This window comes from Nipponia nippon, unplaced genomic scaffold, assembly GCF_047370975.1.
Source record: "Nipponia nippon isolate SJK-2023a ecotype South Korea unplaced genomic scaffold, ASM4737097v1 scaffold_4, whole genome shotgun sequence".
In the NCBI taxonomy this organism is placed as follows: domain Eukaryota; kingdom Metazoa; phylum Chordata; class Aves; order Pelecaniformes; family Threskiornithidae; genus Nipponia; species Nipponia nippon.
This window is the reverse complement of record NW_028262358.1, coordinates 81490760-81505705: the sequence shown is the minus strand read 5'-3', so window position 1 is coordinate 81505705 and position 14946 is coordinate 81490760. Positions and strand designations below refer to the sequence as shown.

Genomic DNA, 14946 nt, shown 5'->3' with positions numbered 1-14946 from the left:
CCCCGCCGGGACCGGGTCGACCCCCACGTGGGAGGCGGGGGGGGACGGGGACGGGGACCTGTCGCCCCCCAGCCGGGGTCCCCGCTTCCCCCAGCCGCCCTGCCAGCGGGACGGGCGACTTCTGCCCTGCCGGCGGGGCTGCCCCCGTTGCATTGCGCTGCAAGGGTTTGGGGAGGGGGTGGTGAGGCGGGGGCCTCCAGGACCCCTCTGGGCCACCCCCGGTCCCGTGTCCGTGTGCGGGGCAGCTCTGCGCGGCAGGGGCCGGAGCGGTGCCGCCCGCTGCCCCGGCGGTGCTGAGCCCCCAGGCGGCTCCCGGCGGTCCCGGGCTCGCCTCTTTAGTGGCGAAAAAGAGCATCCCCGGCCTGGAACGGCTTCTGCTTGGCACGGCGAGCGAGCGAGCGGGGCAGTGGCGAGCCAGAGCCCTCTGAGAAGGCGCTGGGGGAGAGGAGCGGGAGCTGTGCCCAGCAGTGCCCCGAAGGCTGGAAGGGGGGAGGGAGGATGGCGTCCCCCGGTGAGGCAGGGACACGATTTATCGGAGCTCTTCCCGGGGTGCCTGCTTGTCTCCATCAGACGTGACCGCTGAACGGAGCAAACACACACAAGAAAAGCAACCGTTAGGTTTGTCAGAGAAGGCTGCGCACTCTTCTTTCTCCCTTCCTTCCTCCCCCCACCTCCTTTTATTTAAATCCGTGGCCGTGTTTCGTCCGGCACAACTCTCCGGACAGCGCAGGCTTTGGGAAGTCGCGGCTGGAAGCGGCTGCCGGGGCCGGCGGGGCCGGCTGCCTCCCCCCGCCGGCCCGGCCGCCCGCCGCGCCGGCCCGCAGCGCCGCCCCGCACCTCCAGCGCGGCCCGGCGCCTCCCGGCCGGGCTGCGGGACGCTGCCCCCCAGCCCCGCAGCACCAGCCGCGCCTGGCTCTGCCTCCGAGAATTCAATAAACAAGCTGTATTAACTCCAACCAGAATTTATCTCGTAGACCGATGGAATTCGTCTTTTTTTTCTTCTGCTGCTTCTGCTTCTTTTCCCCCCAAGGCCTCATATTCACCACTCAAAATTTAGCAGCCTGCCTTTGATAAATTACTCAAAGTAATCCCTGCAACAGCTAAGTCTGACTGGTTGACGTTGTGTTAGAAGTCTTCATAGCGGTATCTGTCTATAAAATATTCACTTGCGGACTACAAAGGGTGGATCATTTTTAATGACAAGATTCAGAACTGGAGGATGAAGGGAAAAGATTAATATCCGTGAATTCAAATAATTTAATTTCAAATACGGAACTTAGAACATTATATCCTACTAGTTTAAACAGTGATGCAGATAAAATAGCAGAGTCTCAGATGAATGAAGTGGCCAGAAGAATAGAGTTGCGGGAAATGTTGGAAATGAACATTAATACAAACTTTACAGGAACTTTTTTTTTTTTTTTAATTCTACACCTCTCTATCCTCTGCGATAATCAGTATTCTAGCAGGGCAAAAATGTATATGATATTACACGTGTGTGTGTGTATATTTATATACGCAGGGAGAGAGATTTTCTTTCCTCTAGAGAGAGGTGGAGAAATCTATTTAGACGGCAGATTTTAATTTCAATGGGTAATGTGAGCTTGTGCAATCAAAGTTATCAATTTCTGTCCTTTTTGTTTAGATTTCTTAGTTAAATGTGTTTGTTATATCTACCCCGAGGAGAAGCAACTTGAAAGTGTAGCTTTTGAGTCATCTTATAAATACATCCCTGAGGCTGCGGTTCTTGCAGCTTTAAGCAGTTTTCATTAAAGCAGCCAGCTGCCTCTTTGTGTAGATTGGATTTTTTTAAAGCAATCACTTGTGAAGCCCCGGCCTCAGTTTTGTCTCTCCGCAGGCCCTTAAAGTTGAAGTTTCATTCATGTCCTGGGTCTCTCCACCGACTCAGACTCCTTGGAGCAACACTGGAAAGAGCCACACGAAAGTGCAGGCTTGAATACCTCATAGAGAAAGGTTAAAAAGGAAGCAGAGATCAAAACAATCCCATCTCACAAAAGGTGCATTAAATGCGCCGCAGCAATAAGCACAAATCTTCCAAGTTGGCCTTTAAAGGGAGCACCAGGAGCCTCACGTTTATTGCACCCAGCAATTCTCTGAGCAACTCGCCGCGCCTTTGCACTCCTGGCGCATTTCCTCCTAAAACAACATCTAATGGGAAGATAATAGAGACGCAGAAAGGAGGCGCGGGGATTTCCCCCACACACACACTCCCCCCCCCCCCGCCTCCTTTCCTTTTAGCTGCTCGAGTCTATCTCCAGGCTTTGCGACCAGAGTTTAAAACAAGCTTTTCACCTCTAAACAGAACCAGGCGTATGCAAGACGCGTTGTCCCCCCCGCAAACGCACGCACCCGACCGCGGCAAGGAGCGTGCGTTTGCAGGGCGCTCCCCCAGCCCCCGGCGCCGGGCAGGCTGATGAGCAGCGGCCGGGAGCCGAGGCTCGCTAGGAACCAGCCGTGCTCCTGTTTTGCTGCTGGAAATGCAGCTTTCTCTCCGGCGTGCACGGAGTTGAAACGCCGAGGGAGCCCCGCACTTCGCCAGCCGGAGCCCGGCGCGGCAGCCCGAGGCGGGTGGCGGGGAGGAGACCCCCGGGCGAGGGGGTGGCCGGGCGGGGGGCGGCCGGAGGGCTCCCGGAGCCCCGCCAGCGTCCCTCTGCATGTACCTGATGTGTATGCAGCACCTCGCCTCCCAGCCAGGAGAGAGCTCCAGTTAAGTGGCGCTCTATGTATTTTATAGCGAATATTCTCGAGTAGCTGCACTGCAATGAAGGAGATATCAAGGAGGCCTGTCAGTTCAAAGCTTTTGGGGTTGTTTGAAAATCTTCTTCACGTCAAAGTAAGCAGCCCTAGTATTTGAACAGCTGCTTTGAACAGTGAAAAGGGCTGAGCTGAATCAAAACACTGCAGTGTCTGCCCAAGACACCGCATCACCTTCAACCTGCTTTTATACGAGCAGAGAAAAGGAAAGAAAGGCTGGTGAGACCTCTAATCCCGCGGGGTCAGCTCCGCCAGAAAGGGGGCACATGACTGTCTCTTTTTCATCCCGAGCGCCCCGGACCCCAGCGGGTCCCCGAGCGGCGGCCGGGGCCGGGGCCGGGGCCGGAGCCCGCGGCGGGCAGCGGGGCGGCGGCGGAGCGCGGCGGCCGGGCGCTCGCTCCCCGCTCCCCGGCGCTCCCCGCCACGGGGGGAGACGCGAGCGAAGGATGCTTAAGGAGCGGTATTAATGACAGGGCTAACAATGATGGGGAGGACGAGGAGGTGGAGTCTGCGGCGGCTCTGAATGCACCGGCCGCGCTCCTCGCCGCTCCCAGCTGCGACTCCATAGGCGTGCGCTCAGCCGGGGAGGGGGCAGGAGGGACGGCGAGGGGCTTTGCCGGGGGGCCGGGGTTTTGTCCGCCTCCTAATGCCGTGTTGCTACTTCGGTAATTGTGTGATTACCGTCAGCCTTTGAGATCTGCCGCTGGGGCGGCGGGGGTAAGAGGCACGCAGGACGGTGACCGCCGGCATCACCTGCCAGGCGACCGGGCAGGAGGGAGGGCCAGGGAGGGGGGAAGAGATGCACGACCGGGGCGGGGCTGGAGGGGTTTTTCCCCCAAAAAAGTGACGGCTGGAGCTCGCTGACCCCCGCGTCCCGTCTCCTCGTCGCGGCGAGCCGCGGGGAAGGCGGTGCTGCCGGCACCCCACGGGGACCGGCTGTCCGTGGGACGCGCGCACGCCGTGGGGCCGGGGCACAAGGGAGCTCCCTCGGACGGCCGCCGGGGTAGGTCCGGGCTGGCCCAGCCCCGGACGCTGGAGGCACCCGCCTGAAAAACCTAGCCCCCATAATGACGCCTGGCGCGGCCCCTCCTGTCGCGTCCACGCATGAACTTTTGGCGGCGGACCTGGAGGCGGGCTGGCGGGAAAGGCGGCCCCGGGCAGAGGCTCGGCGGCCCCGGGAGCGGGGCGGGAGGGCCGGCCTGGGAGCGGGGAGCGGGGCGGCTCTCCCAGGACGGTCCCCGCGATGCTTTGGCGGAAGCCTGCTGCGGACTTGCCCTTTTGTTTTGTTTCAACTCACTGGTCTACACCTAATTGGGAGGAGAGAGACGAGAAAATGAGCATCAAATTATAAAATTCCTGGGTGCCCAGTTGTTTCCACACGGGAAACAAAAGGCAGGGCTTCACTTCAGAGGCACTGACTTCCCTCCCCGCGACACTGGCAGAACAGGCAGTATTGTTCTTCCCTTCGCCTGCACGTCGAAGAAAGGGGGGGGGGGGGAAATCCTTAGGAAGAATCTCCACTCTTTCATGGACAAAGTTTGCTTCCCCCCCTCCCTCCTCCTGCTCCTCCTCTTTCTCCCTCCCTCCCTCCCCACCCCCCGGCAGAAGGAGCTCTTGATACGCCGCTAAACTAACGAAACGAGGTAACTCCTGCTGCGCCCCTTGTCTCAGAGCACTGGATATCCTGTTTACGCCGCTTCTGTGTACATGTTTATGTGCAGGAGCCCATCCCCCCGCTCCTCCACACCCCCGCGCAGAGGAATATTTCCAGGCAAGGAGCCTTTCCAGCGCTCACGTTAAATACGATGATTTATAAACAACTCGCAGAAGAAAGCTGTTTCTTGTTAGTAGTAATAAATTCCCGGTCCGCCCTATTGTATTATTTCGCTGAAGATAGCGGGAGCCTGCGACGCGCACCTACCCCCGTGAGCAGTTTATTTTCGAGACAAAGCTATGGCTTCCAGCTCAAACACGGGCGGCCAACTCTTTTCGCGGCGGCCAGCCCGGCCGCTGCTCATTCCTAGGAAATCCGGATCCAGTTCCAGGGTCTCCTTCCTTCCTGTCCGGGCCGCAACTTCTTCTTTTTTTTTTTTCTTCCCCTATCCCCCTCTATTTTCTAATTTATTTTTTTCCCTTCTCCGCTCCCCCCACCCCCCCCAAGTCCTCCGTACCGATGCAGTCCGCACCGGCACCCCGTCCCCCCGGGACGGGACAAGCGGAACAACGCCACCGAGGTGCGAAGCCCCGACATCCCCGGCGGAGCGCCGTGCTCCGGAGAGCGGCGGGCGGGCGGCGGGCGGGCGGGGAGGGAGGGGGCCGCCCGCTCCCCGCCCCCGGGGGCGCGGCGCTCCCCGGCCCCGCCGGCGGGGCTGGCTGCGGGGCGGCGCTGCGTGGGCTCGGCCCGGCTGAGAAAGTTGGGGGCGGGCGGGCGGGTGGGCGTCCCCCGCCCCGGGGCAGCGCGGCCGGGCTCCGCGCAGGGACCCCCGGCGGGGCGCGAGCAACAGGAGCCGGCGGGCGGAGCGGCGGCGGCGGCGGCCTCCCGCCGGCCGAGCGGAGCCGAGCGGAGCGGAGCGGTGCTGGGCCGGCGGGGCGGGGCGGGGCGGGGCGGGGCCGGCGGGGGACGCCCGTCCGTCCGTCCGTCCGCCCGCCCCTCCTCCCTCCCTCCCTCCCTCCCTCTCTCCCGCCGCCACCGCCCCCCGCCCCGCGGCCGCCGCTCCCCCGCGCCCCGTTCCCCCTCGGAGTTGGGTTCCAGAGGGCGGTCGGGGGCGGGGCGAGGGGCGGGGCGCCGCCGGCGGGGCGCGCCAATGGTGGGCGGTGGCGGCGGCCGTTGCCAGGGGCGCCCGCGTCCGTCAGGGCGCGGGGAGCCAATGGCGTGCGGCGGCGGGGCGGGGCGGCCGCGCGTGCCTTCGCAGTGGGCCCCGCCGCGCGGGCCGGGGGGGCGCGGGCGCCGCGCGGCGCCCGAGGCGAAAAAGTAGCTGTCAAATGCGCGGCGCCTTTAACCGGCGCGATCAGTGCGGCTGGGCGAGTCATGGCGACCGCAGCCTCCAACCACTACAGCCTGCTCGCCTCCGGCTCCCCCATGGTGCACGCCGAGCCGCCCGGCGGCATGCAGCCCGGCGGCGGCTACCGCGACGCCGGCGCCCTGGTGCAGGCGGACTACGCGCTGCAGAGCAACGGGCACCCGCTGAGCCACGCTCACCAGTGGATCGCGGCGCTGTCCCACGGCGGCCCCGGCGGCGGCGGCGGCGGCGGCGGCGGGGGCGGCGGCGGCGGCGGCGGCGGCGAGGCGCCCTGGTCGGCGGGCGCGCTGGGCCAGCCCGACATCAAGCCGGCGGTGGTGCAGGCGGGCGGGCGCGGCGACGAGCTGCCGCCGCCGCCGCCGCCGCCGCCGCCGCAGCACCCGCCGCCGGGGCGGGCGCCGCACCTGGTGCACCACGGCGGCGGCGGCGGGCACCACGCGGCGGCGGCGGCGGCGGCGGCGGCGGCGGCGGCGTGGCGGGCGGGCGGCGCGGCGCACCTGCCGCCCGGCATGGCCGCGGCCAACGGCGCGCAGGCGGGGCTGCTCTACTCGCACCCCCCCGGCTTCACCGTCAACGGCATGCTGGGCGCCGCGCAGCCGGCGCTGCACCACCACGGCCTGCGCGACGCCCACGAGGAGCCGCCGCCGGGGCCGCCCGGGCCGCCGCACCACGCCGCCGAGCACCCGCCGCCGCCCCACGGCCCCCACCCCGGGGCGGCCGGGCCGGCGCCCGCCGCCGCCGCCGCGCCCCCCGGGCCGCCGCCGCACCACGACCCGCACTCGGACGAGGACACGCCGACCTCGGACGACCTGGAGCAGTTCGCCAAGCAGTTCAAGCAGCGGCGCATCAAACTGGGATTTACCCAAGCGGACGTGGGGCTGGCGCTGGGCACCCTCTACGGCAACGTCTTCTCGCAGACCACCATCTGCCGCTTCGAGGCCCTGCAGCTCAGCTTCAAGAACATGTGCAAGCTGAAGCCTTTGTTGAACAAGTGGTTGGAGGAGGCGGACTCCTCCTCGGGCAGCCCCACCAGCATAGACAAGATCGCGGCGCAGGGCCGCAAGCGGAAAAAGCGCACCTCCATCGAGGTGAGCGTCAAGGGCGCGCTGGAGAGCCACTTCCTCAAGTGCCCCAAGCCCTCCGCCCAGGAGATCACCTCGCTCGCGGACAGCCTACAGCTGGAGAAGGAGGTGGTGAGAGTGTGGTTTTGTAACAGGAGACAGAAAGAGAAGCGCATGACTCCCCCGGGAGGGACGCTGCCGGGCGCCGAGGACGTGTACGGGGCCAGCAGGGACACGCCGCCGCACCACGGGGTGCAGACCCCCGTGCAGTGAACTCGCGGCGGGGGCGCCCGGCCCCTCCTCCTTTCCTCCTCCTCTCCTCCTCCTCCTCCTCTCCTCCTTCCCCCAACTTTTGATTGTCCTCCTTTTTGGCCTTTTTGTTTTTCTTTTTTTTTTTTTTAAATCATTATTTTCTCCTATCTTTAAAAAAAAAGACAAAAAAACAAAAAACGAACAAAAAAACCGCGCAAAAAAAAAAAAAAAAGGAAAGAAAGAAAACAAATCAAAAAGCGAGCGAGCGAGAGGGCGAGCGCGAATCACAGCAGACAGACAGACAGACAGACAAAGCACCTGCACCGGACTGTCCCTTAGACGGTAGCAGGCGCGATGCTGTATTTTGACCTTTCCCAGGCGAATGCCCGTGCACCGGAGCGGAGTGAGTACCGCGCACAGGCAGGCAGGCAGGCAGGCACCGGCAGGGCAGCGGCAGGCACCGGCACCGGCACCGGGACCGGCAGGGCAGGCGCAGGGCGAAGCAGTTCGCACAAAACTCCCTTGCTCGCTGGCGAAAAAATACGGCGCTGCCCGGCCGGGGAGGGGGCGGGAGGGGAGGGGAGGGGGGGGCGCAGCCACCTCGGGTCCCCTCCGCAGCCCCCTCCTGCCACACAAAGGCAGATTGCATTGTGGAATGTCGCTCGGTGTTGGCACATGCTGCTGTGTTTATTTTCTGTGGATCCCCTGTAGGAATATAAGAAAAAAAAAAAAAAAAAAAGAAGAGAAAGGAAAAGCTATCCCTTTTGATGTAGACAGTATTTAACCGTACCAATTTGCACTGCAAGAAAATCGAAGTTTACATAAACAAATTCTTTTTTTTCTTTTTTTTTTTTTTCCTTCCTTTCCGACCTTAATTTTGCAAATGACTTGCATTTTCCACGGTGAGCGTTAGTCAACCAGTGACCGGTCTACAATATGTTACTGTGTTTTAGCCTTTGCTTTATGTGTATATGTGAACTTTTGTTATAAACAAGTCTTCTTAAATATGTGTAACGCTTATTTTCTCCTTTTACCGTAGCAAAAAGAATGCGTATATCTGTATGTATGTATACATATGCATGCGTGCATAGACGTACATATATACACATATATATAATCTCTCTATATACACATATATATGCACCGCCAGCTTCCATTCTCCAGAGACGTGACTCTCGTAATTGCTTAATATATGCCTTCAACGGCAAGAGTCGAGTCTGGAGAAGGGAGAATAATGCAAATCGACAAAGTAAACTTCATTTTCGGGCAGTGTGTCCGGGGGCCGAGGCGCAGCCAGAGGGGGGAGGAAAAAAAATTATATATATATATATATATAATATATATATATGCGGCCCTTCCAGATTGTGTCAGTGCGGGCCAGCAAGGCCCGGTGTGGGAAAGGCGGAGACGGAACACCACGTTTCCAGAGTTTTCCCGGAGAAAGTGGCACTTTCTTGAGAAGGAAAGGGGATTCTTTAGGTTCACCCCCACCCCCCCAGCCCCTTCCCTTCCCCTCCTCCCCCCGAGGCTCCCCTGCGTGCCTTTGGCATCCCCGCTCCCGCTGCCCGGGCAGCCCCCGCCGGTGTCAGCCCCCCAAAACTTTCTTTCATTGAGCAATCAAGGCAGAGCCAGGCAGAGCCTGAGGAGCTGCTGGGCCCGAGGGGGGGGTGCCCGGGTGCTTACACCTGCGTGTAAACACACGCTGCCCCCTCCTCTCCGCAGAGACCCCGTGCGTTTCTTTTTCGCTTTTATTTTTCATATTTTTTTTGTTTTTCTATTTGTATCTAGCCTCCCCTCCCGCCCCCCCACTCTCCCCACCTCCTTTGGTCAGATTGCGGTATAATTTATTGAAGGAAAGGACCAGTTTTAACTTGGGCAGCCTTGTGTCTTTCACTGGGGAATGAAATGAAGTGGGGAAAAAAAAAATGCCATTTTTCAATCCGTCTTTCTCACACCCCCCCCTTCGTTAATAGTTTTAAAGTGCATTTCGTGACATTATCTCGATGGGAAACGGTTAACTTTCCAAAAAAAAAAAAAAAAAAAAAAGAAAAACCCACGGGGACAAAAAAAAAAAGAAAGGAAACAAAAAGCAAAACAAAAAGCTCTAAAGGGAAGCGGAGGAGCGGGACCTGGGAGCAGCGCATGTATGTGCGTGTGCCTGCGTGCGTGCGTTTGTGTACTTCTGCACACGCACGGCTATGCATATACATTAGAGGGACTTGAAACTGCGATAGTTATAAATTCATAAAGGGATCATTTAGTCAGCACAAACGGGTGCTGTAGAGACAAAGCATTTTTATAATCTAAAAGTTTACTTAGTTGAGTGTTGGACAATTATGGAGAAAAAACAGTGAAGCATTCTCTCGCAGAACTCTCCTATAAATATTGCATTCAGTAGCTAAGGCTTTAGAGTATGTTTCTCATTGTCTTTTAAAGCGCCTGTGACACTGGGTTTTCTTTCCTTCTTTCTTTCTCTCTCCCTGTCTTTCTTTCTCCCTTTCTTTCTTTCTTCTTGGTAAGACAGATGATGATTTCTAAGAGGCACATGCATTCGCCTTTTTCCTAGTTTTCCAACAATTGTTACAAAGATACGGGCACCAAGCTTTTCTCTTTTCTTCTCTTTTTTTTTCCCCCCCTTTTTTTTTTTTTTTGGATGTATTGAGCTGCTTGTTATTTAAAGTGTTGAGGACTAGCGCCTAGTGAAGTGAATCAGATCAGGGCAGATCCAGTGGTAAAGGGAGGAAATGAACTTTCAGACACTTATTAATACGTGCGTAAGGTCAGAAAACGGAGTCGAGAGGATGTTTGAGAAAAGCCTCAAACTCCAAATAGGTTTACTTAAAAAAAAACAAAAAAGTTACCACGCAAACCTTACCACTATGTATATATGTTTAATATTTGTCCTTTGAAATGCAGAAATAGTTTCAATGTTTTCTTTGTCTATTTTTCTTTTTTTTTTTTTTTTAAATGCTACCCAGGGAAATATTTTCATATCATTTTTAAGTGGCCTGCCTCAATGTATATTTATTTCTTTTAAAGCAAACAGGTTATGGAAACTGTTTTTCTGTAGCTTTAAATGAGTAGGTGAACAAAATCTATATGGGATGTAATTTTTTTTTTGGTTCAGTCTCTTTAAAAATACTTTGTTTTGGTACATTTGGATGTGCTTGTGGGGAAAAATAAAAACGCAGAGATCCTTATATATTTATGTTAAAGTAATATTTTATTATCTACATAAAACAGAAATGCACAATACCTTCATAGTTTGTTCTAATTATTGAAATATCTTTATTTTATTTTTAAAGATAGCACAGATTTGCATAGTTCTTAAGATTTGGAGGGAGAACACCCCAGTACTTATACTGAGTTGAGTTCTGTGTAAAAGCACCGCCATTCCTTTATATTTCATGGAATTTTTGGAATAAATTTGATGCCTATACCGAGAGGTTCCACGTTCCTAACTTCCAGGGTCTCGAAGGAGAGCCTCGGGAGCTGCCTTCATTGCGTCCCTCCGCAGATGAACCGCAGCGGTGTGTTTTGAAGCCTTGGTTTCGGTGCGGGTAGGGGTGTCCTGCCTTTGGTGCTGGCGGGGAGAGCTGCTCCTCAAGTTGGTTGCATGTTCTGGCGGAAGGCATGGGGGAGAAGAGACTCTCCTCTCCTCTCGTTCCCTTTGGATAATTTAAGGTCTGACTCCTTAAAAAGAAAGAGAGAAAGAGAGAAAGAGAGAAAGAAAGAGAGAAAGAGAGAAAGAGAGAAAGAAAGAAAGAAAGAAAGAAAGAAAGAAAGAAAGAAAGAAAGAAAGAAAGAAAGAAAGAAAGAAAGAAAGAAAGAAAGAAAGAAAGAAAGAAAGAAAGAAAGAAAGAAAGAAAGAAAGAAAGAAAGAAAGAAAGAAAGAAAGAAAGAAAGAAAGAAAAACAAAAAGGCGGGGCTTACTTATGGGGGGTACTGTTTAAGAGCGGGAGGACGGACCCGGCTGCCCAGCCGGACTGCTCGCCCCCGGGCCGGGCTGCTCGCCCCCGGGCCCCGCGGCGGTGGCACCGGTGACACCGGGCCGGGGCTCTCCCGTTCGAGGTCTGCGGCTCCGTCTGTGTAACGAGCGACCCGGTCGGGTTCAGCCGGAGGGGTCCCGGCGTGAGGCGCTCGGCGGGGCCGGGCGCGCTGGCGAGCGGCAGCGACCCGGGCGGTGCTGGCACATGCGGCGGGGTGTTCAAGTCCTTTTTGGCTGGCTCGGTTTCCTAAGTGCAGTGTCCTGCTCCTCTCCTCCCCCCGCCCCCCTTCACCATAGTTTCTAGGCTTATTAGATTTAATCATCTTTTCTAACTCCTAGTCAATATTACACTCATCCCGAACAGATTCAGCTAAATGATCTTATCAATAGTTTCGAAGAAAAGTGACAGAAAGAAGAAGTGTTTTGTGACCGCAGACGTGCTGACGGGTAAAATGTTGAAGCCGGGTATGGATTTAAAAGTCCTTGGTCAATAGCCCGGGGAGGCGGCTGCGGAAAGCGAGCAGCCTCTGCCCTCTGCAGGACACTCGGGTGGGAGCCGGGGGAATATTTCGCCTTTGACGACAGGGCCCTGCTGTCGGCGAGCCCTCCCGTGTCGGGTGGACAGGAGGTGACTCGGATGGATGGTGCCTTGCTCGGCGGGGCAGGCCCGGCGCCGCGGGGATGGCCGCCGGGAGCCGGTGCCGCTGCCCGGGGCCGGGCCGCCCGCTGCGGAGGCCGCCGGGCCGCTCCTCCGGGGCTCTTGGCCCAGCGAGAGGCTGACCAGATGGGAGCGACTTCTCTCGTCCTTCCCGGCTGGTCGCGGGGAGGCCGGCCGGCTGGGGGGTCCTTTTCCCTCTTTCCTTCTCTCTTTTGAGAGGAAGAAGAGGGGGAAATGGAGCACCGGAGGAGGCACCTTCTGCAGGTGGACGTGGGGGTGCGCGGCAGCTCCCTGAGCTCCCCCACCCTGGTTCCCAGCAGGGACTCTCTCGTAGATCAGATGTCAATAACAAAAGCCCTATTTCCCCGGCTCGCTCCCTCTGATGCAGGCCGAAACTGGAAGGCGGGAGAGGACCGTGTATCCCCAAGCCCTCGAGTCGTGATTGCCTCCCCCCGTGTCCCCGGCTCCGCGGGGGTGAGAGGCCGCGGCCGGTGCTGCCCGCCCCGGGGAGCGCCCTCCCGCCAGCTCTCCCCAGGGCGGGCAAAAGGGGGCCGGGGCTTGGAAAGAGAGACGCGGGGACAGGGGAAATAGTCCGTCAACTCCCCCAGGCTGCGGGGCAGGCCGGGGTGGTGCCTCGCCGGGTGATGCTCTCGGGCCGGGCAACTTGCGACCGCCCCGACGGGGCCAGCGGCCCCGGTCACCCCCGGCTCTGCCCCGCCGTCTCTCTCTCTGTCTCTCTCTCTCTCTCTCTGCGCTCCTTGGTTTTTGTTGGCGGGAGCTCGGGGTCCGTCCCCCCGCCCCCCGAGACCCCCTCTCCAGTGCCCGGTTCCCCGGGCGGGCAGGGGCCCGGCGGGACGGGCCCGCCGCCGCCGCCTTCCCGCCCTCCTGCCCCCGCCTCGGCCCCGACCCCCGGCCTCCTACTCCGGCCCCTCCGCCGGGGGAACCCTCCGGCCCCAGGCCCCGAAGCTGTCCCAAGCCGCGTTGTCGGGGGTTTGATGGCTCTTTGTTCCGCCGCCGGTGGTGCGGGGTTTCTCCGGGGACGGGTGACCCTCCCGGGGAGGGGACGCGACGGCCCCCGGTGGGCGATGGGGCCCGGCGCCGGCGCGGAGAGCGGCGCTGAGCTTAGTCCGGCTTAAACCTCTGGGCTTAGGTAAAGCCCCGGGGAGGGTCGCGTAGAGGGGGTGTCCCCCCAGCCCGGGGCCGGGCAGCGCCTTGCGGGGCAGGGGGGTGGGAGCCAGGCGGGGGGGGGGGGAGATGTCCGCGGCTTCTCGGCGGGTGGATGGGGCAGCGGCGGCCTTTGGCTGCCTCGAAAACGGAGGCCGGGCGGTGTGGTCTGTCTTGGAAAACGTGGCTCTCCCTCCCGCGTCCTCTGCTCCTTCGGGGGTTCTCTATTTATTTTGTGTTTCGGAAGGGGCGGGGGCCGGGGCTGCCGCTCCGGCTTTAATCTCGAGATGGAAAAGAAACAAAAAACAAAACCCAAACAAATTTACAGAGTTGCGGACGCTGTTGGTACTTTGCGCTCGGGGCATGGCCAGGTTGCCGTCGGGGATGTAGGACGATGCTCCGAAGGCAGCGAGTTTCGCCCCGGCGCGGCCGGGGCACCGGGCGGTGCTCGGAGGAGCGGGCACTTTTCCGGGGGAATGAGTTAGAGCGAAACCAAAGCGTGCTGTAGCAGAAAGGGTAAAATAAGAAGCGAGAAGTCCTTCTCAGGCCCGACTTCTTATCAAATTATAAACCGAACAAGTGGGCTTTTCGGCAGGCGAGTCTGAGCCGCGGCGCCTGGATGTCCACGCCACACCCGGCCTCAGCCCGTGGCCTGACCCACGCTGCGAGTCTCTGTCCTCGAACCGCAAATCCCTCCCTGCGAAGTCCCTGTCAATACCGCCGAAACTCGGCCAAGCGTCCCGGCTGTGCCGAGGTCTGCCTCGGCACCCCCGGGCCGGGGAGGCCGCCTCTGCCGGCGCGGAGCCCCGGCCCCACGCACCCCCTTCCCCCCCCGGCCCCGCAGCGGCCCCGCAAGGCCCGGGCCTCCCTGCGGGACGCAGGGGTGGGATCCTGCCCTCCCGTCGGGGGGGCAGGGAGAGGGATGGGGCGAGGGCAGCGGCGAGGGAGCGGCGGGCGGTCTTTGCCGGTGCTGCCGGGAGGCGCGGCGGGGCGGCGGCAGGCGCTGCGCCCTTGCCCGGCGGGGCGGGCGGCGGGGAGCGGGGCCGCCGGATCCCTTCGCCCCGGGGAAGGGGGAGAGTTTGGCCGGTGTCTGCCCGGCCCCGTCCCTGCGCAAGTTCAGTCCCCCGCCCGGGCAGAGCCGCTGCCGGCCCGGAGCAGGCGGGCTGACCCCCACCCGCGGCGGGTGGGGGGCGGCGGGGCCGGCCTGCGGGACCCCACCGCTCCCACGCGGGGCCGGGGCGCTGCCGGCTGCCCCGGGGAGCCGCCGGGGCGGGGAGGCGGCCCCGGCGCCGGCCTCCAGCTCCGGGCCGGGCTGCGGCTCTCCCGGCGGCCCCGCAGCGCCCAGCCCGGCCGGGCTCAGCCGCACCCGCCGTATGCCCCGGGCAGGCCCGCGCAGATGCCATTTTTAAGGATTAAAAAGCGAGCAGGCCGGTGGGAAGTTGGCGGCCGGTGTTTCGTCCCCTCCTCCTGGCAGGGCGGTGAATCCTGGCAGGAAAGCCCGGCAGCTGGTGGACGCGATGGCCAGCCCGCTGTCCCCCTGCTCTGCCCCGTCCCGTCCCCTCCCGTCCCGGGAGTTGTAAGAGGCGCTCGTCTGAAAGTTAGGACTTGTTTTTAGCCAGCCTGACTCATTCATTAATTCCCTTTCCCTCCTTGATTCATTCATGGCTGCAGTCATTCATTGCCAAGTCCATGGAGGCATCAGCTCCTTGGTCAGTAGGGGAGACGTACAAACAAGGATGGTGCTATTTATTTCCCTCTGCCTGTGGATTTCTAAGACGTTCAAGCAGGCACAATCATTAAACTAATTTGTATTTGATTGTTTGGGCGGACGGGGGTGAATTTTATTGCACTAAGCATTCAAGCACGCACGCATCGCTGATTACCAGTATACATTAAATAAAGTTGTTTGTACACATTGTCTTACCACATATAGGCAGTCTTATTATTCTAATTACTCTAATTAGTGCATTGAAATGTTTTCTACTTGATTTGAGGAGACAGTGATTAGTTCTATTACTTCTTTTAACT

General features: G+C 59.6%; 1 protein-coding gene across 1 annotated transcript; it reads left to right on the top strand.

The window, feature by feature from the left end:
• The first annotated feature begins 5772 nt into the window (after nt 1-5772).
• Nucleotides 5773-10551, top strand: POU3F2 (POU class 3 homeobox 2). The gene has a single exon (XM_009475651.2). It carries the CDS (start codon nt 5804-5806, stop codon nt 7127-7129), a length of 1326 nt encoding a protein of 441 aa, XP_009473926.2. The 5' UTR covers nt 5773-5803; the 3' UTR covers nt 7130-10551.
• Nucleotides 10552-14946: the final 4395 nt, after the last annotated feature.

Excerpts from the sequence above, each read along its gene's own strand:
- POU3F2 (XM_009475651.2), top strand. The coding sequence starts at position 5,804 with ATGGCGACCGCAGCCTCCAACCACTACAGCCTGCTCGCCTCCGGCTCC.